The following is a 23,315-nucleotide window of genomic DNA, read 5'->3' as shown; positions in this document are numbered from 1 at the left end:
TAATCAACAGATGCAGAAGAAATAGAAATATACAGTCATAAAGATATTGAAAAAGAATAAAATTATGATTAGGTCTGGGACTTTAACGTGTTAATTAATTACACAAAACAATAAATAACATAATTTTAACCACACTTATTTTTGCACCGCGGAACGTTTTTCAATGAATGAGTTTTGACGGACCGATTATACTGAAACACCATCTAGCGCTCACGAGTCACAACAACAACAAACCATAGTGAACATGAACGAAGAAGCTGATGAGACCGCTTTGCTTGGCCCCGTGGATAGGAAATTTTGTTTTAGAAAAACGAAAGGATGGACTCGTCGACAAGAGCATGGTTGTGTGCAAGCTATACAACAAGGAATATGCGTTTCACCGCAGCACATCGAGCCTCAAATATCACAAATATGCTTTTGCTACACTTAATGGCAAACATTTCACTGCTGGACTGAAATAAATAAACAATATTTTGTTGATTAAGCTTATGTATTCAGTCATTATTCAATGGTATACTAAAAATCCATGTGAAAAATTACTTCTCATTGTTCTCAGGTCAAATATTTATATGCAATTAAAATGCGATTAATTTCGATTAATTAATTACAAAGTCTCTAATTAATTAGATTCATTTTTTTATCGAGTCCCGGCCCTAATTATGATGTATAGATAAAATAACAATAACCAAAGATAAGAACAACAGTAAAAAGATTAGTCAAACGATAGTTTTGTGTGAGGAACAGACAGAAATTTAAGCAGTTATTTACAACAACAAAAAACATCAACAAAAAGATTCACCTGAATCTCTTACATTTTATTATTTACATTTGGTTCATTTGGCATCGTTTTTTTTAAAGCTTGAAACCCTCTTGGGAAAGAGTGGCTGGTACAGAAAAAATCTAAGTTGTCCTTTTATGTTTCAAATAAAGTTTTTTTTGCGGCAATTGTCCATTTAAACTACACCCCAAAAAGCAAAGTGAGCCATTCTTCTCGATTCCTTGAAGTATCATTTTTAAAGTGGTCGTAACCACACACTCAAGCAGAGCTTATTCTTCCAAACAACTAGTCAAGCCCTCTCATCCTCCTGCTCTGTACCATTGAGCTACGTAAACACCACCATCTGTATCTGATCAGAATTAATGCCCACCCCCCTCCAATTTCTACATCCTTCCCTGCTGCCCCTTTCGCCGCCTGGTCCTACACACATGGAGATACTTACACATCATCACCCCATTACATGGACATGGGCGAAGATATGAACACACACACATATCTACAGCCCATCAAAACACACCCCAAACTCCTCTCATAACACAAAAACACACTTTCCCTGTCCCCCCTTCGCACCACGTAATTGTCGCTAATAGTTTGGGGGTGAAGTATCCATATTCCATTAAGTGAACCGAGCTCTCTGATTGGCTGAGCCGACGGCCCCTTGGAATAGCCGAGCTGGCCGCCAGCCAGAGGCTCATTTCCTGCCGGCCTGAGAGCCTCCAGCCGCTCCCGCTGCAAATGCACTTCCTGACTTTGTATAAAATTTTTATTAATGGCCAGGAGTGCATCAGCAAAGGCTCAGCGAAGGAGAAAGAGAGAGAGAATGACAGAGATGGATGGAGTGAGGGGAAAGACAGCATTAAGTATGACTGAGCTCTGATAGAGGAAGGGAAGAAGAAGGAGAGTTTCCAGAATGCCCTTTTAAGAACATCTTTAAGACAGTGCAGACCTGCCGTAAGTGTCTGTTCGTTGTCTCATAAACAGATAAAGAGAAAACAGAGGAAGAAATGGCAAGATAAAATGAAAGACAAGACTTGATGAATGAGAGGCATAGAAAGAAAGCACATCCCATAGAAAGCACACCAGTTCTTCCTAATAAATACTCTTATTTGGGGTTCGAGAGACTGCTGTATAGTTCATAATGTCAACATTTAGGGGAACACTATGTAGAGGGGCTCCAAAATAGAGTGAAAGGAGACAGATAGAGAGAACATGTGAAGAGATAACAAATGAAAGCAGTCAGTCACCTTTCCCCTGGAGAGGTCAGGAGGATTATGACTGGAGATAAAGATTCAACAGATGATGGAAAGGAAATGTCTAGGTTGACCACACCCCCTGTCAAAACAAAGACTTGATGGACAAGCCCATTCCTTAATAAACTTCACCAGTACAGAGGAAGAAAGGTCAAGTGGCTGAGGGAAAGTGACAGCCAATTGGACAAGACGAAGGTACTTGCCCATCCTAAAGAGGTCTTAGTGTCAGGAGAATTTGTGTATGTGAGGGCCGAGCTTGAAGGGGGATTCCGGTGACCCTTGACAGGAGCTCCAGTTACAGGAGCAAGGGTTGGCAGGTCATATGAAGTAGATACGCTGAGTTTTAAAGGAATGGTTCATGCAAATATAGAAATTCTGTCATTGTTGACGGGCTGGACATTGACAAAGATTTCACGATTCGATTCCGATTCCAATTTACAAGCTCTTGATTAGATTTGATTTCAATCTTGATTCAATATTGATTCATTTGGATATATATCAGGGGTAGAATGTGGTCAAATTTTTAAAGCAAAAAATCTCCCATTTAGCTATAAACTACAGGGACTACAGGGACAGGAACTATACGTATATTTCATATTACAATATTAGTAGGCTATTCACCTGACTTCTGGGGCGGCTCAGTGGTTCATGTAGATTGTCTACAAACTGAAAGGTTGGTGGTTCAATCCCCGGTTCCACCTGACCTAGTGTCAAAGTGTCTATGAGCAAGACGCCTGACCCCAGTTGCTCCCGACGAGCTGGATGGTGCCTTACATGGCTGACACCGCCGTCGGTGTATGAATGGGTGAATGTGAGGCAAAATGTAAAGCGCTTTGGATGGCCATAGGGTCTGTTAAAAGCGCTATATAAATGCAGTCCATTTACCATTTACCATTTCTCTTTCAGGGCTCCGGATGAGGCTGATCTGTCAACAGCAGCATTGGAGGGTAAGCCAGTGTCTTATGACGTGGAGGACTTGTCTGGACTACTCCCATCCTTGGGTGCAGTGGCTCAATCTGAGTGTGACGTAGAGTTGGTGGCCATGCTTGCCCGAGCCGCTGAGAGAATCAGGCATCCAGCCGAGAGCACTCTCTGGGCTTGAAGCGGGAATTCAGCCGTGCCCTGATACTGTGCCCTTCTTCCAGGAAGTTCATGAGGTGCTCAAAAGGCCTTGTCCCAAATGGCACCTTAAACCCTCACGGTCACCCTCAGAGTCCACACTTTCACAACGTAATGCCGCTTTGACAGCCGAGTAGAAGTCCACTGCTTGCAAACTTGCGGGCTCAGCTGAAGTGCGAATCGAGGGTGCATAGCAGTCGCAAAAGGGGGCGCTCACGAGCTCCCCTCTTTAAACTTAAATGACGAATGGGACACCCTACAGTCTTGTGGGCTTAACGGACACGCGCACGCAGCGGCCATTGTAAGTCCACAAGACCAAAAGTGCACATAAAGTGGGCCATTTGGGACAGGGACAAAGTCATGGAAGGCACCTTTTACTGCCAGTAGCATGCAGGTGGACCAGGCAATTGTGGTGCATTTATGCCTGCAAAACACTGCCATCTGCTGGAATCATCCTAGGCGTCCGCCCAGGGCCTGTAAGTTCACTTAGTTTCTGATGGCACAGGCTTATAGTGCTGTTGGATATGCAGCCTCCGCCCTGCATGCCATGGTCACCGTGGATTGATGCAGGAACTGATGCAGGATTGATGCAGGAACTTCAGCATCTAACTTCGCTTTCGGAGTGACGAAAGTTACGCAAGGTCTCTCAGTTACGATGTCCAGGAACGCGATGCAACCTCTGGCTGAACCTTGATGAGGGAGATCGACAAAATGCGCTTTCTTAACTCCCTCATCTCATAGGTTTGGTCACACTGTCAAGGACTTTGTTCATGGCAGTAAAGAAGCAGACTGATTGGTTTTAGATGGCGTTCACGGAGGTAGGTTTTCCATATATAGACCCAACCTATTCCCACTGTAAATACTGCCAGTTCAGTAGAATGGACTACACAGCTTAATGTTGCGAGTGCACTTGTTATCCGGCGCACAGTGGCGTTTTCCATAGTGACCCCTAGTGTCAGTATTTGACACCACGTTGAAGTAACTGACAGTTAGGGACTGTTGTAACCTTTGTTCCCTGATGGAGGGAACAAGATGTGGTGTCCTTCCTGCCACAGCACTGAACTACCCGCTGGATTGCCGAGACACACTCGGCTCCTCAGCAGAAACCTGAATGAGTGGATGCACACTAGCTCTTTTTATACCCATATGTACTGGTAAGTATGGAAGAGTGGCACATGTAAAATCCGCTCGCCAATTCTCACTAGCTTTATTGAAGTATCAGTGGTGTTTGGGGCTCCAAAGTGCGACCCCTGGTGTCAGCATTCAATCTCTCCATCTCTCATTCCCTCCATCAGGGAATAAAAGTTACAACAGTAACTGAGATGTCATCAGCACTGAATGGCTTTCCTGAGATAAATATTACATTAAGTGGCATTGTTTACAAGAGAACATGTGAAGTTGAAACATTGGCATGATACATGTTCTGCATATTGCAACATACCTTCTGATGTTCATTCATGTTTATTTATTCCGTGTACTAAAGACGAGATCCGTTCACATGTACTTCCCATTGCCACATGAACTAAGACACTTGGACAGCAAAACTGATGCCATAAAGAGCTTTTCTGGAACTCTGTTTTTTCGAAACTCTTCTGAAAAGTATCCAAAATCATGTGCCTACTATTTAGCAGGCAAGAAACAAAACGTGACAAAAGAAGTCCTACTCATAAAAGTGTAGAAAAAAAGTACAGGGATGACTTACTACTTCCGGCAAGATTCTGAAGTGTGCATACAATGGACACACCTCCCAGAAGGCCACAGGAGAGCATTTGTGAATGGCAATGAAGTAATGCCAATAACACTGGTAGGTCACATGATAATGACAACATGACAAATGTACTAAATCCGGATTACATTCATACTGCACACATTCATTCTATGTAGAACATACATTTTGGCAGTTGTGCAGTAGTTACTTCAAAATAAGTACCTACTTCTGTCTAAAACAGAACGTTCAGTCAGAGGGTGAAAAAAGGTGCTGAAACATTGCAAATAATAAGAAAAATAACAAGTTTTTGTACACTACAACCATCTTGGTTAAACCATTGGTATAAACCATTATGCCTATGGAATGTCCCCACAATTCACAAAAATAAATGTGTGTGTGTGTGTGTGTGTGTGTGCGTGCGTGCGTGCGTGCGTGCGTGCGTGTGTGCGTGCGTGTGTGTGTGTGTGACAACAACAAAAAATGGAAACTTTTTTTTTTTTTTTTTAAAGAACAGAATAGGCTGATTACCCAGTCTATGTAGCCTACACCTCTCAAGTCTGCAACAGGTCTGTAAACAGTCCAAAAATCTAAATGGACAACAAACTGGAAAATCACACATTTGAAAGCAGTCTAGTTTATAATAGAACAGTTAACATAACCAAATAACAGTTACTGCAACAAATATAAGACACACGCTTGATAATGTTTTATTTAATTTATTATATTTGAATCGATGTAAAAATGTTTAAAATGCATAAAAGTTTATGAAACTTTGATGCAATATAGTTTTAATAAATTATGCATTAATATAAACATTACAGTTTAATGTTATTAATATTACAGTATTTTTCCTTGTTGATAGTGAGTATCAAAAAGGATGTATACTGTAATGAAACTCAGCTACAATTATAGCTATTGGACCAAATCCAGTGGTGAATTTCATTTCAAGTCCTCCACAGCCCACTGCAATCTGATCAGCCAAAAAAAGAAAAGAAAAGAAAAACAGAAATAATATTGCACAAAGTTCACTTCTTAGCCTTTTTACTTCATATTTGTGTCACTGCACTTAAATTGTATTAAGTGACCGCCCACTGGCATTGTGTGGACGGAGGCTGCCCAATGTGCAATGCAGAATAAAACTATTCATATATGCTGATCTGACAATGGAAAATGATGTTGGTGAAGGGATCAGTCATTCCGCAGAGGAAGCTGAGGGTGTTCTGCTGACATGATATGCGATTATGAATATTAATTATTGAAGTGCAGCAAGAAGTGAGGAAATATGAACCTGGGACGGAAGCACTTCTGTCTGAATCAGTCTCTCTCCCTGCTGAGTGTAGAGTGGACAGGGCCTAATAGCACATCTAGAAAAACATACTCAAATCTTTTGCTGCAGTCTCCAAACACTGGTGTTGAGCAATTTATATGCGCTGTAAGGGATGGTTCACCCCAAAATTTAAATTATATCATTAATTTACTCTCATTTTGTTCTAACCCTGGACTATATTCTTTACAAACTAAGATGCTAAGCAGAATGTCCAGTCCAGTGAAAGTGGATCTGTGACATATTCACTTGTTGTATAATGCCAAACTAAATTGACAAGAAAAGCTATATCTTATCAAAAGGTTAAAGGTGGGGTAAGTGTTATTTCAAAACCATTTACAAAACGGACATGGGCTGAGTGGAATAACAAACTTGTAGCCAATCAGTAGGTAAGGGGCTTGTCTATAGTGAGAAGAGAGCGAGCTCAGTGCAAGTCTTTATTCAAAACACACGAGTCACACATGACGGACATTAGCCGAGAACTAATATATGCTGGCTTTTGCTTGAATATGCTAGTGTGTCATGTTGTTCATTTGCGATTGTATTGTCGCTCACCTCAGCGATGATAAAGACCCGTTCATTTCCACATCGTGTGGAGCATCTAAATCTCCTTACTGTCTGTTTCACGCATCAGCTCACAAAATGTGTCCAACAAGTAAGACTATACTCCTAATATATAATTGTTTCTTCTTTTCATTATCTATATATAACCCTTATCTGGTCATAATTGTAATATGTCATTAGCTGGACTGTTGTGCTTTTGTACTATCGAGTTGCCATGGGAACGGTTTGTGTTTTTGTGATTGCTATAATAATACGACAATTCACCATGACGTCACAACAGCAATAAACGCTTTTCCAGGTGGCAATAGCCGAAGCGTTCCTATGGCAAGGCTAGTAAATTGCTTGGGATTCAGACAAAGTTAACATGATTATTGAGGGACTGATTAACTAATTCAGGAGATAGCAATACGCCCATTTAAAATAGCGCTAGTCTACTACCATCATTTTTAAATGGGCCTCAACCTACATTGAGTAGTTATTTTAGTGACTGTTGCTGTTTGACTTACAAATGTTAGGCTATCGTAGATGGTCTATTTCCCTGTTATCTAACTAAAAAAGGCTATGATCGTTTTCTCTTGCTCGGTCGGGATCGGATCAAATGGCAAAGACGTGAGCTTCTGACAGTCAAAAGGATATAGTAGGATATGCTGTAGACTAGCGCTACTCCGCTAACGTTAGGCATTCACGCAAACTAAACTCGCGGTGAAGATAAAGCCAGTATGGTACACGCATCAATCATCCAACAGCCTACAACTATGTTTTGCGTTTCCTATTTCTTCCATTGACTTTCGATCAGTAGCCTACATGACACTAGAAGTTTGGTCTCTTCCTACTTTTACTTCAGGCAGTGACTGGCAATGAGTTCGATCTTTAAAAGAGATCTAAAGTTTACTAATATTAGTCCTGAATTAGATGGACTAGGACTGTAGGACCGTAGATGGACCGTTTTGAGAATACTTCTCTGTAGCGCCACATTTGACGACGTCCACTCGCTTTAACCTCCTCACCCACAGGTTTTGCTGGATATATTTACTTTTTTCTGAAGGAAATCGATACAATCCTACACCTCTTGCTGTATATCTGACGGCGTAACCCCAAATACAACACGTTTTCATCATAGTTTCAACTTTTATCAACAACAACGTTATTAATTATGTAACTGTTTACAGTAGCCGGCTGCATGGATCTCTTCAGTTTGTCAATAGAAGCCGTTCGCGTTCTGCCACCCGGAAGTATCCTGGTGCCCATTATTTGTACTGTCGTGCTCGTGTACTATCGAGTTGTTCATTAAAACAGTTTGTGTTTTTGTGATCTCTATAACTCTAATCTGGTCATAATTGTAACGTCATTAGCTGGACTGTCTTGCTCGTGTTCTGTCGAGTTGTTCATGAGAACGGTTTGTGTTTTTATGATGGAAGGGGTGAGCTTTTCATTGAATATTCGACCTGGATTAGTAACACACTGCCATAATCCTTACCTGGGTTACGTCTGTGTGGGGCGGAGCTATCGAAATAGGGCCGAGACCCTTTTCGGGGTAGGGGCATGTTTGTTTTGGTGATTGTAACGGGGTTCGTAGACGGAAGGAAGGAGGCGGGAACCGGTGAACATTCAAATACTTGTAATCAAATAAAAAATAAAAAATGTAAAAAAAGTAACGTGGGAAGCCCCTCACAGACGACTGCCTGCACACACATAATAAAATGTTATGTTAAACAAAACATAACATAAAGTCCAGGCCTGGTCCTCTCTCCTCTTCCACCATCGTCGCTCCTCCTTTTATGTTCCCATCCCTCCGCCCTGAGACGAGACCGGTGTGGCGCGCAGGTCATTGTGGATTTGATGGACTCTTTGTTCTTATCTTGGGAATTTCGACAAAAAAAAAAAAAAAAAAAACACAGTAGACAATGGTCCTTAGTTCTTCTCAGGTGACTTCACGTCTTACCTGGAAAGCAAGGACATTCAAGGCATCACCCTGCAGTACTACAGGGCCTCACATCATTGCACCACGGGCGTTTTCCCCCTTTCTTATTTTAAGTACGGAGCTCAACTTAATACTTACCCGTTAAACCTCTCCCAGGAGTAAAAGCTGTTGTCAACAGTGCTGGAGTAAAATGTGGTTTGACAGACTAAAGCATGCCAGAGCACCGGACATTGCAGTCAATGACTGGATTAGGGTTCACAGTCCTCACAGGGGGAACAAACTGGCATCATTCTGGTCCCCTCCTTTGAGAATTCCCCTTTGGCTTGGCCTGACATCTTACATTTTGAACGACGGCACCCGACGGCACCCGCTGGCAGTCGAACCGTCTTTGTAAAGTGCAAAAACCATGTACAGCAATTGCACAAGGCACACAGGCCACTCCCACAATGGAGCAGGACGCTCCAACGCCTCAGGCCATCAGACCCGCACCTTACTCTGCCTGTGGGCCCTGTCTCGACCGTCAATTTCCCTGCCTTTGGATTCTCCAGGCCCAGCAGAACCATGCATAGTCTCCTCCTCCCCACGACTTGTTTGCACCCGGTGTAATGTAGGGTCGTCTATTGTGGATTGCTCAATAACACTATGCAGTGTTATGTTATATTTGATGAGCATATTGCAATTTCTGTAATGTGTCATAACTGCATGTTTTTGTTTATCTATTTTTTTGAGTTTCTGCTTCCTTAAGCAGTTTGCAACCCCAGTTCAATTCATGTAATCATATGTCATAAACGATTTTGACATAATCATGCGATGAACAATTACATTATAAAAATGTCATGTATACTGTACATATGTTTCCTGAAATGTTTAAACTGTCATTTCCACCATTTAATTAATTATATTAGACACAATACATTATTTGAGATGTAGTGGAGATGACAATTCATGACTCATGAAAATAACAGAGGTCGTCATGTCTTCAAATTAAATACACTGTAAAATATTGTTTTTAAATAAGTAACCTGGTTGCCTTAAATTTTCAGTTCATTGAAATAAAAAATTTGAGTAAATACAATAAACATTTTTGAGAATCGAACCTTAATTCAAATATTATTAAAAGATTGTATTTTTCTAAAGAGGCATATTGGGTAATTGTGTGTGATTTAATTGTGATGATAAACATGTCAAATGATTTATCACATTTTTTATGTGGTTAAGATACAATCATATTTTGAGTTTCTATTTATTAAACCAATTTCCTTCATTGTATCATCTCAAATTTTTAATTTCAATAAACTAAAAAAAACAAACATGTTTTGCATGAAATTTGTGGTCTAAGTCAACCACAGCTTAATGTTAACAAAAAAATAAGTTGGTCCCTTTCTTTTGTTAAACGAGTGTGCGTCTATTCACATGAATCAGTGTCTACGGGAAATGGGAAAAACAGTCAGTGAAAAAAAAGCAAGCATGCAAAGGATTCCAGACACAAACAGACACAACTAAATAAATACAGTGGAGACACACTGGAGAAACAGAGGAAAAAAGATCATGGAACACATGATTTACACAAGAGAGACACATCCTGACACACACACACGCATCCTCAGAGGATGCAGCGCAGGTATTCCCACACACACACGTTGCACTCACACACACACATACTTGTATATGTGGTTTTGCAGGGACTTTCCATGAAGCGTAATGGTTTTCATACTGTACAAACTGTATATTCTATGACCCTGGACACAGGAAGTGAACAATGTTTACATTTTAATATCAATGTCATTATGCACATTTGTGTCTTCATAAATGTTACAATCAAGCACACACAGACACACACAAACACAAACGTGTTGGATTTTCATGTTTTATGTGCACATAGACATCATAAACTGTATGTTATGTCCCCTAACCCTATAAAAGTACCCATAACAGAAAACGTTCTGCATTTTACATTGTCAAAGAAACAAACATAGTTTAGTATGATTTATAAGCTGTCTCCACAAGATCAAACATTTCCAATATCCTTGAGGGGACATTGTCCTTAGAATATAGGGAATACCAGTCCCACCCTCAGAACAGATGAAATGTCCTCATATTTCATGTTTACATCGAAATACCAGTGTAATAGGCCTACCCATGTAATTATACAATTTTGTGTTCTCATAAATCACAAAAATGCATGCACGCACTCACGCACACGCACACGCACACGCACACGCACACGCACACGCACACACACACACACACACACACACACACACACACACACACACACACACACACACACACACACACACACACACACACACACACACACACACACACACACACACACACACACACACACACACACACACACACACACACACGAATCAACCAAGGTAGAAAAAACCCTCAATGTTTCCTCTTGATAATTAGATTAATAGTTCATAAAAGCTTTTTAATAAAATACTGTAATTTGCCAAAGTCCAAGGTCCATACAAATGTGACAGTGCGAGAGATGGACTGGGTAATATTAGAGAGAGAGAGAGAGAGAGAGAGAGAGAGAGAGAGAGAGAGAGAGAGAGAGAGAGAGAGAGAGAGAGAGAGAGAGAGAGAGAGAGAGAGAGAGAGAGAGAGAGAGAGAGAGAGAGAGAGAGAGAGCAGTGTCTGTAAACCCAATATCCTCTGTGGCCCCAGGGGCTGGGAGTGAACGGCCAGTGCAGGAAGAGATGGGCTGCATTATCCACATCAAAGCTCTGAATTATCAGCCATAATCAATGCCTTTGCATTACTGCCCCTGCTCTCCCACTGCACTGTACAGCACAACAGGGCCGTGGGATCATCCGGAGAGAGAAAGAGAGAAAAAAACGAGGCAAATGTCATTAGTCTGGGGTGATGCCTGTTCTTAAAGTCTTTGCGGGTGCTGTGGGACACCTTGCATTGGGTTGGACATTTACCGTTGGCTTTAGGGTCTTGCTGATGGGTGTGGACTGATATTTTTGACAGGGTCTGTATAATTTTAGCTGAATATCTGGCAGTATTTTTTTTTATCTCAGATTATGTCATTATCAGTTACTGCATCTCAACTTTGTAAATGCTGCATTAAGGTGAAAACAATCTTTCAAAGCAATATGTGTGATCTTATGTGTTATTACTTTTAAAAATATTTTTTTATAGTAGGCTAATATGCACATCACTGAAATAACCTAAATGAAAAAAAAAAATGCAGTCATATTGTTTGCATTCTGAAATTAACTTCAGAATTATCATAGGTAGCATTTAAGCGGCAATTACTTTAATTTGACCATTTTATCGAAGATATGAATGAACCAAAATGGTATTCAAGCCCATTCAAACATAATGACCTCATTGTGTAGATGGAGAGAATGTTAATAGCTGTCCTGTGATAGAAGGGAAAAGTTGTTGTTTAGCGCCCTCTGGTGAATAGACTACTCAGTTGCCAAGGTAACATTTCTTATTTTCGTTAAATATACTGTATATATTGGCTATAATGTTCCAATATATAAATTCCAATATAATATATGTTCCAAGGGATGCACAAACACACACGGACTCCACTAGACCCCTGAAGGTGTGCTGTGGTATCTGGCACCAAGATGTTAGCAACAGATCCTTTAAATCCTGGAAGTTGCGAGGTGGGACGTCCAAGGATCGGACTTGTTTGCATCACACGTGCATCAATGAGCCTTGGTCGCCATGACCCTGTCACGGTTCACCACTGTTTCTTCCTTGAGCCACTTTGATAGATACTGACCACAGCAGACCAAGAACAGCCCACAGGAGCTGCAGTTTTGGAGATGCTCTGATCCAGTCATCTAGCCATCACAATTTGGCCCTTGTCAAACTTGCTCAAATCCTTAGGCTTGCCTATTTTTCCATGCAGCAAAACGAGTTAAAAGGTCAGTTTAGGATTCCCAGGATTAATTCTTAACCCCGGGTAAATTATGATCAGTGTGATATCCCAGGATTACGTTTACCCGTTTTTTAGAATGACCCAGGGTTAAAGATTGTCTTCTTTTGATGATTAGATATTTTATAAACTCTTTCAAAGCCTTTTAATTGCTAAAATAAACTAATATTTGATATATCAGTGACACTAAATTAACCAATACAGACAAAAATGCACTTAAAGGGTTAGTTCACAAAAAATTAAATTTCTTTCATTAATGACTCACCCTAATGTCGTTCCACACCCGTAAGACCTCCGTTCATTCTCGGAACACAGTTTAAGATATTTTAGATGTAGTCCGAGGGCTTTCTGTCTGTTGAATGTAAGTGCATGCACACTACACTGTCCATGTCCAGAAAGGTAATGAAAACATAATCAAAGTAAATAACAAAAACTACGGCGAACACTTACATTCAAAGGACAGAAAGGCCTCAGACTAAATCTAAAATATCTTACACTGTGTTCCTAGGATGAAAGGGAGGTCTTACGAGTTTTGAACGACATTAGGGTGAGTTATTAATGGAAGAAATTTCATTTTTGGGTGAACTAACCCTTAATATGACAATGCAAATATTATTATTTTTAAATCAGAATACTCTGAACAAACTACAGGTTCATTTTAGAAGAAAAATAAACACCATCAGATGTCAAGCGGTCAACCTTTTCTTTATTTCAAGCACAAACAGTTACAAGATGTAAAGTTTCATCCAAAAGAGATAAATGCTGCAGATGCAACACTGTGAATGTAAAGTTAAAGAATTTGAAAGAGCAATCCAACACATTTCAAATGATAAAAATATGCTTTAGTCAGGATCAAACATTCAAAGTAAACCTATAAAACTCCACATTCAAAAATAATTTCCCTTTAAGTGTCTTATGAAGAATTTTAAATTCCGAAGAAATGGATAAAAACATCTAAGCAGTGTCAGACTACAGAAACGGAAATGCGTTTTTTTTATGTTTATTAACTTTATTTAAAAACAACCAATGTTTACATAGGCTAAAAGTGACCATTCAAACAGACATTATTTTTAAATGTTACATACAGTAGCCTATAGCTGTGAGTATTTAGACAGATAGTCACTGTTACCCCATGCGCTATCAACCACTTTAGAGCAGTAAAACCCCTCACCAGCTTACATTACATATTAGTGGTCTACCGATGTATCAGCCAGTTATTACAGGTGTTTTAATAGTTTTTTTTATTTTTTTACAATCGCTAGGTCACATTTCTCAATACATCTTTACACAGTTCCCCAAACCAAATTTCAGCTTGGCACAGAAGTTAATATCACACTCAAAATGCAAAATACTTTTTTTATATACCCAACAATATAACTCATTGAACGCTAAAAAGCAGCATTATAAAGGTTTTCTTTTGCATAATATCTTTACAAACAAAAGTGACACTCTCTGCTGTCTAAAATGTACTGCAGTTTGCTACATGATCCATGTTTACATTACAGTAAACATTATTTCTAAGTTTTGTCTGTTTTTTGAGAGATCTAGTCACTGAATGCACTTTGTGCCAAAGCAATCATAAATGATAGGCTGATGTTGTGATGACTGTGTGAAGAGTTTTGAAAAAGTGATCCAAGTAAATGGGTCCTAGTGATTGTTAAAAAAATAAAAATAAAAAAATAAATAAAAACGGTTATCTGTGTGTTGGTGCCCCCTTGTGTCAGTTATGATATCCGACAGCTTTGTAAACAAATAATGTGATTTTTTTTATTTTTTTTATTTATGTTTACATTTTTGTGTTTCTCATGTACGTTTTCTATGTAACTACTATTCAAAAGTTTGGGGTCAGTAAGATGTTTATTCAGATTTTTTATTTAGTAAGGATGCTCTTTTAATCATAAGAGAGTAAAAACATTTACATTGCTACAAAAAAATAAATGGACTTTTATATTCGCCAAAGAATCCTGGAAAAGGATGGTTTCCACAACAATATTAAGCAGCACAAGTGTTTTCAACATTGAAAAGAAATGTTTCTTAAGCATCAAATCATCATGATAGAATGATTTCAGAAGGATCATGTGACCAGGATCAACTGAGAAAACTCAGCTATGCCACCACAGGTATTTGAAAAAGTAATATTATTATTTCACAAATTATTTTTAATAAATTTAAAAAATATATATGCTTTGCATTCTTGTCGAGATTTCTTTCAAAAACATTAGAAAATGTGTTTACACTTAAGGTTTCATTGATTATTTAACAATTATTTAAGTACTGAGTAATATTTATTAACAACATGTACTTACTATAGGGATAGGTTGAGGGCTAGTTGCATGTAATTATGCATAATGTATTGTTATTATTATGGCAAGTACATGTAACATATATAACAAGGACATTGTACAATAAAGTGTTACCAGAAATGCTACTGACCCCAAACTTTTTGTATTTAGTGGGTCCTCCTGCTCGCCATATCTGCCTTTAAAAAACATGTATCGGTCGACCACTATTACCCATATGCATCATTTCCTATATAAAGCATCAAATTAAATACAATTAGCATAATTCATGTACCCAAATGAATAAGAAAACCAGCAATCACCTTTTTCATTACTGACATACATTCCAGTCAAAGTATTTGTCCTTGCAAGTAATTTCTCTCCAAATATTTACATCCTTACAGTAGTGTTGACTAGAGATCATATGAAGAGATGACACAAATATAAAAATATCTATCAGTAGTCATGCTATATTGTAATAAACAAGATGCTTCTAGAAGATTTTGTGTCATTAAATGCTGTGGTTGGTTCATACTTCATACGGCATTATCCAAATCCAAAGCCTAAAAGACTAAAAGTCAGTGCCACCGCCACCAATAGGAGCCGCTGGGAAGAGCGCAGCATGCAGGGAGAGAAGGAGGGAATGCGATTCGGACGGGGAAAACGGCGAGGCCTCTGAATCTTCGTCCTGTTCATTCCTGTCAGAAAGAAACAGTTATTTTAGGATTGGTAATAAATGAACACAGATGGACAAATTCACTAGACAGCTGCTTTTCTATGTTGTATTTTAATGGGAAAACATTTTATATTCACTAACCACCTGATAAATATCTTATCTAACTATTACCCTGTCAGCATTCATTTCAATGCTTGGCAGTTTTTCAGATTTCTGGATTTGCTTTGAATAGCATAGTACAGTTACTACTATAATTACTATACTACAGTTTCTGAGTGATAAAATGTTGCTGGCAAACCGCTCTGACATTCTTCGTAGCAACCAAAATCTTTGTTGGAAACTCAACTGATTCCGACACACTGGCTTCCTTCCCAGAAAGTACGCCCAGCGATGAGACTTTGAAAAATTGCTTCATTTATTCTGAAAATGTGACTGCAGGATTTGTCAACTCAACACATTGTGTAAAGACGTTCTGGCACCGCTGCCGTCGATGTAAACATTCACTGGGCTGATGCAGCAACATACAGTTTTATCGTAGAAATTATGACTGGTGCACGAACACAGCACCTCTGTTTTCTGCAGTCTTTGTGGTGCTTACTGGTAATTTGTCTAAGCAGAACTGTGATTAAATATGTATACTGCTTTATTGCATCATCTGTTTTTATGTATACAATAATGAGATCACTGGCAAAAAAGGAGTTCAATGACATCATTCATTTAAGCCAGAAGTAGAATTTAGCATTGGCCCTCTACGCCAGGGAGCGATCTATTATTAACTAGTGAACAGTGTACTTCAGTGTTCTGTTCCCAGACAAACACATGCTTAAGATAAATGCTCTTGACAAGGTGTGAAATGATGGAATTGATGTGAAACTGCTAGTGCAACTAAAGAAAACACTTTTCCTCTTTCTGTAGTGTTTTCTTTTTTCATGAAAATATACATGTACCCAGAAAACTCTATCCGAAGTCCATGATTGTTATACCCTACTACTGTTAAAAGGTTTGAGGTTGTTTAAAGGTCACAATTTAAAGGTGCAGTTTGTGATATTAATGAGGATGATGTTTTCAGTGGTGTATAAAGACCTTACACAATGAACCGTTATGTTTTTATTACCTTAGAATGAGCCATTTCTACCTACATACACTGCGTAGAAGGTATACTGTGGCACAAGTCACATACAACTCAATGGTTATGGATATTGGCTGCAGACAAATTAGAGCGCCTATGACATCTTGGGAACCTGGGTTTACACCCAGTTATACACTATGGGACGGCGACAAGCCGTTGGAGGGAGTGTGATGCTCTGGGCAATGTTCTGCTGGGAAACCCTGGGTCCTGCCATTCATGTGGATGTCAATTTGACATTTGCCACCTACTTAAACAGTTGCAGACCAGGTACAGCCCTTCATGACAATATTGTTCCCAGAAGAAAGTGGGCTCTTTCAGCAGGATAATGGACCCTGCCACACTGCACACATTGTTTGGAAATGGTTTGAGGAACATTAAGAGTTTAAGGCGGTTCTCCTCTCCAAATTCCCTAGATCTCAATCCAATTGCTGGACCAACAAATTCAATCCACAGCGGCACCACTTCCCAACCTAGAGGACTTGAAGGATCTGCTGCTAACATCCTGGTGCCAAATACCACAGGGAACCACCAGGGGTCTTGCTGAGTTCATGCCTCCAGGGGTCAGGGCTGTTTTGGCAGCACGCAGAGGACCAATGGCATATTAGGCAGCAATCTTTCAAATATACTAATATTTCTTTGTATTACTATTAGCTAAAAATAGTTGTGCTATACTTAATGAAATGTGAAGTGTTTTTTTCACATTGTAATAAATAGAAAGTATTAAGTAGAAATCTTCTAAATAAAGCTTCTTTGCTAAATAAAGTATCAATTAAAAATGTAAGGTATGTATGTAATATTAAATAATAAATTATCTAAAAAAAAAAAAACAGAATTTAGTATCATGTACCTTTAAGACCTCTATGTAAACTCCCTCTAAAAGCTTTATTTATATATATATATATATATATATATATATATATATATATATATATATATATATATATATATATATATATATATATTTTAATATCATAGAACATTTATTCATTTACATGACCCATTTTAAGTGACCATAATAAAAAGCAATTTCTACACTACACCATTCCAAGCTATTTAAAGTCTTACAATCTAAATTCGTCGTGTGGTGACATTCCCCGTCGTCTCGAAGATGATGGTCCGGTCCTCTTTAATAGGTGGTGTGTACTTGTAATCATCACTCAGAAGGCCCAGTATAGGGTACTGGGTCGCGTATCTGTTCCATGATAAGAAACAATTCAAAATGACCATTAGAACTTCACATCACTCATATATTTCACATAACACAATTCATAAGCAATTAAAAACAAACACACACACACACACACACACACACACCTCTTGGTAACGACAGTCTTTGTCGCACTGCTGGAGCTGTCAATCTTCTGCTGTTTGAGTCGCTTGATCTCCTGAGGGTGAAGAGTCAAAGGTCAGAATGAAGTACATCAGTATTTTACTGTGAATTCACATTCCACAAGGTTAATGAGGCTGAGGTAACTCAGAGACAAAAGTAACTAAAGGAATGTCAACTATGATGCCAATTGCCGCTCCTTATAATAAGAACCATGTGATTTAATTTAGTGATTTGTTTAGAAATGCAGTGCCTTGCAAAAGTATTCATACTCACTGAACTTCTCCACATTTTGACATGTTACAACCACAAACAAAAAAATTTATTCGGATTTTATATGATAGACCAACACAAAGTGGTACCATTCATTCACATTAATAATTACATGACAATTTGTAAGATTCTTCTTCTTATTATTATTATTATTATGATTATTATTCTTAATGACGCTTGTTATTCAGAAGAAGAATGTCGTTTTTATTGATTTTATTATTATTTTAAAGAAGAAGGTCATTTTTATTATTTTGTCAGTCTGAACTATTTTAGTCCCAGTCCGTGCGCAGCTGCCGGCCAGACGGGCCTGAAACGTCAGATTAAGCGCACAGGCTCGCGACTGGAGGAATACATATGCCTACAAATCAAACGTTTTGGTAAAGTCACACAAATTAAACATTGACGTTCATGTTGCACAAAAATAAACACTGAATGTTGTCATTGTGGCTTTTAACAGTGGGTCATATAGCATATCTTGTCAGTGCGTTTTGTGGTGTTAGGAATTGTTTTTCTGCGCATTTTCCCACTAACTCAAACGTGCGTACACCACCTCCTGAGCTGGCGTAGGATTTGAGCGTGCCGTACGCCAACGTCCATATTGATAAATCTCAAAGCCACCGTGGGTTTGGGTGTACGCAAGGTGTACGCTGGAAATTTGGTGTACGCACTTTTGATAAATGAGGGCCATTGTGTGCTTGTTAACCCTCTGGGGTTCTTCATTTATGGGTCACACTCAGGACCTTCGGGTCTAAAAGGACCCGGAGGTCGGGAATAAAAAAAAAAAACAATTGAGTAAAATCAATGAAATATATTTTTGTTCAATAATATTTTTTCTTTTCTTTTTTGGTGTTTTGAGATAATTTTATGATTTATAAATAATATTTATGCAATAATTATGACCCATTTTTTCCCATTGAATATAATAGAATTTTATTTTTATTTTTTTCCTTTTTTTATTAAAGCTGTATTTCATTTTAGAGTCAAGCCTAGGCCTCATGAAAGCATTTTTTTTTATTTGATTGGTGCCATCTGGTGGACACAGTGAGCATTTTTATCACGCAATAGCACATTTTTACCACTAGAGTGCATTACAGAACCTGTGTGTGTGTGTGTGTGTGAGTTTTTGTTTGTCTGTTTTGCACTCTTGATGTTTTAGAGATTCACCCCTTCACTGTTGAGTCCTTTTTTTCTGCATCCTGGCTGATTTGTAGATTATATGCACAAAAAACTCTGTATTTTCATATTTTTGCCAATTTCCCATTCATTTCCTATGGGGGTCTTTTTTGACCCGAAGGCCCCGAGTGTGACTATTTTTTTTACGACCACTTAGACTTTTCCAATCCTGTCCCCAATTTTTTTTTCTGTCCATATACCAAGTACCAATACCCTCACCAAGTTTCGTACCATTCAGATGAAGCTACGATTTTTAACATTTCTTTCAAAAAAAAATTCGGGTCAGAAATGACCGAAGAACCCCAGAGGGTTAAACGCAACACTGACAAAGCATTTTATGTCTGTATGAGGGCGTATGTTGACGTACCTCCTCCTGGTGTTTGATGAGGATTTCACGTTGCTCCAGTTTGGACAGGAGCTCATTGATGCGCAGTTCCAAGGTGCTGTCAGAGCTGTGTGTTATGGTGCGCTCGGTCTGGATTTTTATAAGCTGAGTCTAGAAAAGAAGAAATACACAAATGCATTTAATATATTTGATATGCATTTTTTATAAATGTATTAAAAAATATTTTATTAAAACAGAAAACAATACAATATTTTTGGAAAATGAACTATATCACTGAATAAAATGAAATATTAAAAAAAATGAATAAAATGAACACTCTTTCATGAACACCATATTCAAGGACTTTTAAGTGTACCATTACTGCCATAATATTAAAGTATATACTGACAACTGAAATCAGAGAGAGAGAGAGAGAGAGAGAGAGAGAGAGAGAGAGAGAGAGAGAGAGAGAGAGAGAGAGAGAGAGAGAGAGAGAGAGAGAGAGAGAGAGAGAGAGAGAGAGAGAGAGAGAGAGAGAGAGAGAGAGAGAGAGAGAGAGAGAGAGAGAGAGAGAGAGAATGAGATGATTTTGATGCAGTTATGAATAATTACTTGATTAAAAAATTTAAAAAATTATATGTACAAGGTAATTGTTAGGCATTAAGCACCTCTACAGGTTATAAGCAGGTTTTTGTTTTATTAATTGGGGGGAGATCAGTGTTTACTTTATAAACACGTTGGCAGTGTATAAAGGCCATTTTTTGTAATTGCACCATGCTACTCTAACAAAATTGGGTCCAATTATAATTCAAGCAAGCACTTTCAAGCACTCATGTTTTTCACATAGCTTCCAGTCCTTGAAACTATGTGTCTGAAATTCAAGTACTTTTAAGAAGCGTGGGAACCCTGTACATCAAGTACAAATTCATCAACACAAAATTCATCAGTTTCTTCTTTATATACTAGTTTATTTAATTTACCCGCAGGCTCTTGAGTTCTTTGTCCTTTTCCTCCCGTAGATCCTTGAGCATCTGTTCATACTCTCTAGACAGCTCCTGTGTTTTGATTTGGACAGTGGAACTACTGCACTGCCCTGCCAACTGCGGAAGAGACACACGTAAATGCACACAAACATAAAAAGAAACACACGTGAGGGAAGGGAAGACAAAAATAAGACCCTAGAATCATGCAAGATGGTGTAATTCCATATTATAGTAAATATTTGCAGATTCAGTTTGGTCATTTATTAACCATATGCAACTGAAATCCAGATTATATTGCATTTTGATGACGACCCTGAGGTTTGCCCACCTTCTTCCTGAGCAGCTCATTCTCCTGCTCAAGGGCCCTCTTGCCGCCCTCCAGCTCTTTGATGCGGAAGTCTTTGCTGGGGTCTTTGCTCTGGAAGTTCATTAGCTGACTTTCTAGAATACGCTGAGAATTGTTACTTTCCTTCACAGATACCTGAGATAAAAAAGTAAACAAAGATCTGAGATGTATATTTAATAATTTGCACAGGTTATTCGTTTTCATTAATAAAGAGGTCATGACAAATGTATAATATATATATATACAGTATATATAATGTATCATGTGTAGACAGCATCAGTGATTTTAATGGGTTCACATCTGGTGTAGGCAAATTAATGCTGGTGCTATGGTGCGTGATATAAAGCGTTATCGATGTCTTGCTCTGGAGACTGGCATATGCAAATGTATTTGACGTGTGACGTCACAGATCCTGCAATATCCAAACAAGCTGTTTTCAGCTTGAGTAAATAAAAGTTTTTTTTAAAAATATATAATAAAGAGGACAATTTAAGCTATGAAACTTGCGGGATATTTTAATTGTGCAGAGACCTTTTAAATGTAGAGAAAAGATCAAGGCAAATTTGATTTCTCACACTGTGATCTCTTTAAACTGACCATTTAATTCATTATATAATCCTATAATGCCATGATTTGGTGTTATTGGTGTTGCATTCATCATGGCTGATGAAGTGAAGTGGTACCTGCAGTTGTCTGTTGTGCTCACGTACGGTCTCCAGTAGTCTGTCATATTGCAGAGCCTGATCTGCCTTAAAGTTCAGATCTCTCTCCAGTTCCTCCTTTTCACTCTCCAGGCGCTGCAAACACACACAATAAATCCAAATGCAACTAACCACATCATTGTGCATGGTTAGGGAAGTAAAAAATATAAATTACATTTAATTTAGGCCTATAGATTGGTAAATGCTGTAGAAGCTAGTCAAATAATATGCCAACAGGGTGATATCTTCAAAAACCATAAACTACAAAACTATGACTCTTATCCTCTTACTTTTACTAATTTATTTATTTTTGCAATAATACCCATTTGACTGCACATTACCCCACCGTTTAGAGCTAATTACCAAATAAAATATTGATTTAAGTGCTTACATTTTTTATTAAAACATTTGTAAGAAAGTCTGCCAAGGACAAAGATTAAATATATACTTTAGTGGTCTTAACTAGGACAGTACAAATTATTTTGCTGAAACTGAAATTGCAATATAGCTTAATGCAATCTGGTGTTTTCAGTTGCATCTCCACATGAAATAATCTCTGCATGTGTTCTGAGTTTGTGTCACTCATAACATGCATTTGGTAAGACAACACACGCCAACCATCTTCCCAAACTTGAAATGAGAAGCACTTGATGTATAAACCAGCTGTTTTCAAAAAAAGAGAAGCGTTAAGGGTTCCCTGCGGTTTTCAATAAAAATAAAAACTAAGCCTCATCCTCTTTTAAAGTCATTTTGATCCAAAATTAATTAAAAAATACATTTTAAAAAATGTGCTCATCTGAGTGGTCAATAACTTAGGACTTTGGTCGTATTTGAACTTCGAATACACACACTTTTTTTTATGGATTTAAGGAGTTTATGTGATAGTAATAAAAAAGTAAAAAGTCAATTTGACCTCCATAGGAATGAATAGAATGTGATGAATGCTACAACTGACCAATCAGATGACACACACACACACACACACACACACACACACACACACACACACACACACACACACACACACACACACACACACAAACACACACAAACACACACAAACACACACAAACACACACAAACACACACACACACACACACACACTTCTCAATCATGTTTGCAATACTTCTAGCTTCAAAAGAGACTGCACACAAAGCTTAATTATAAGCTTATCATTTAGGTGAGTGGATAATTATTGAACAATTTCAAACCCTGACACTGACGTAGTTGCTCCATGTTGGCTTACCAATTGAAAATATTGCTGCATATTTTTGTGGTGAGTCTGTGATGGTTTGTTTAACTGAGCAAAAGCTTAATTCAGTCAAACAGGAAATTACCCATTGCTATACTAACAAAGCAAGATGGCTTTTTGTGATTTTTTTTGGTATACTGCATCCACAAAAATTTGAATTTGTACTCAAAGCAATATGCCTGTTCGTTATATTTGACATGAACGTTTGTAATTTTCATGTATAATTGAAAAACTGGAAACATTTGTTTAAAATAGTTTAATAAAATCGTG

At 38.3% G+C, this 23,315-nt stretch overlaps 1 protein-coding gene across 1 annotated transcript in view; it reads right to left on the bottom strand.

The window, feature by feature from the left end:
* Nucleotides 1-13,266: 13,266 nt before the first annotated feature.
* pof1b (POF1B actin binding protein) overlaps nt 13,267-23,315 on the bottom strand; it is a 32,289-nt gene continuing 22,240 nt past the window's right edge. The window contains exons 7-13 of the mRNA XM_067423950.1: nt 21,775-21,888; nt 21,074-21,226; nt 20,743-20,862; nt 19,805-19,933; nt 17,979-18,049; nt 17,730-17,856; nt 13,267-15,557 (exon numbers count right to left, since the gene is read on the bottom strand). Of these exons, the coding sequence (XP_067280051.1) occupies nt 17,733-17,856; nt 17,979-18,049; nt 19,805-19,933; nt 20,743-20,862; nt 21,074-21,226; nt 21,775-21,888 (711 nt within the window). The 3' untranslated portion in view covers nt 13,267-15,557; nt 17,730-17,732. The remainder of the gene's footprint in view (nt 15,558-17,729; nt 17,857-17,978; nt 18,050-19,804; nt 19,934-20,742; nt 20,863-21,073; nt 21,227-21,774; nt 21,889-23,315) is intronic.

The sequence above is a fragment of the Pseudorasbora parva genome, chromosome 18 (genome assembly GCF_024679245.1).
Source record: "Pseudorasbora parva isolate DD20220531a chromosome 18, ASM2467924v1, whole genome shotgun sequence".
NCBI classification, from domain to species: Eukaryota; Metazoa; Chordata; class Actinopteri; order Cypriniformes; family Gobionidae; genus Pseudorasbora; species Pseudorasbora parva.
The sequence above is the reverse complement of the archived record's forward strand: the minus strand, read 5'-3'. Positions and strand labels throughout refer to the sequence as shown.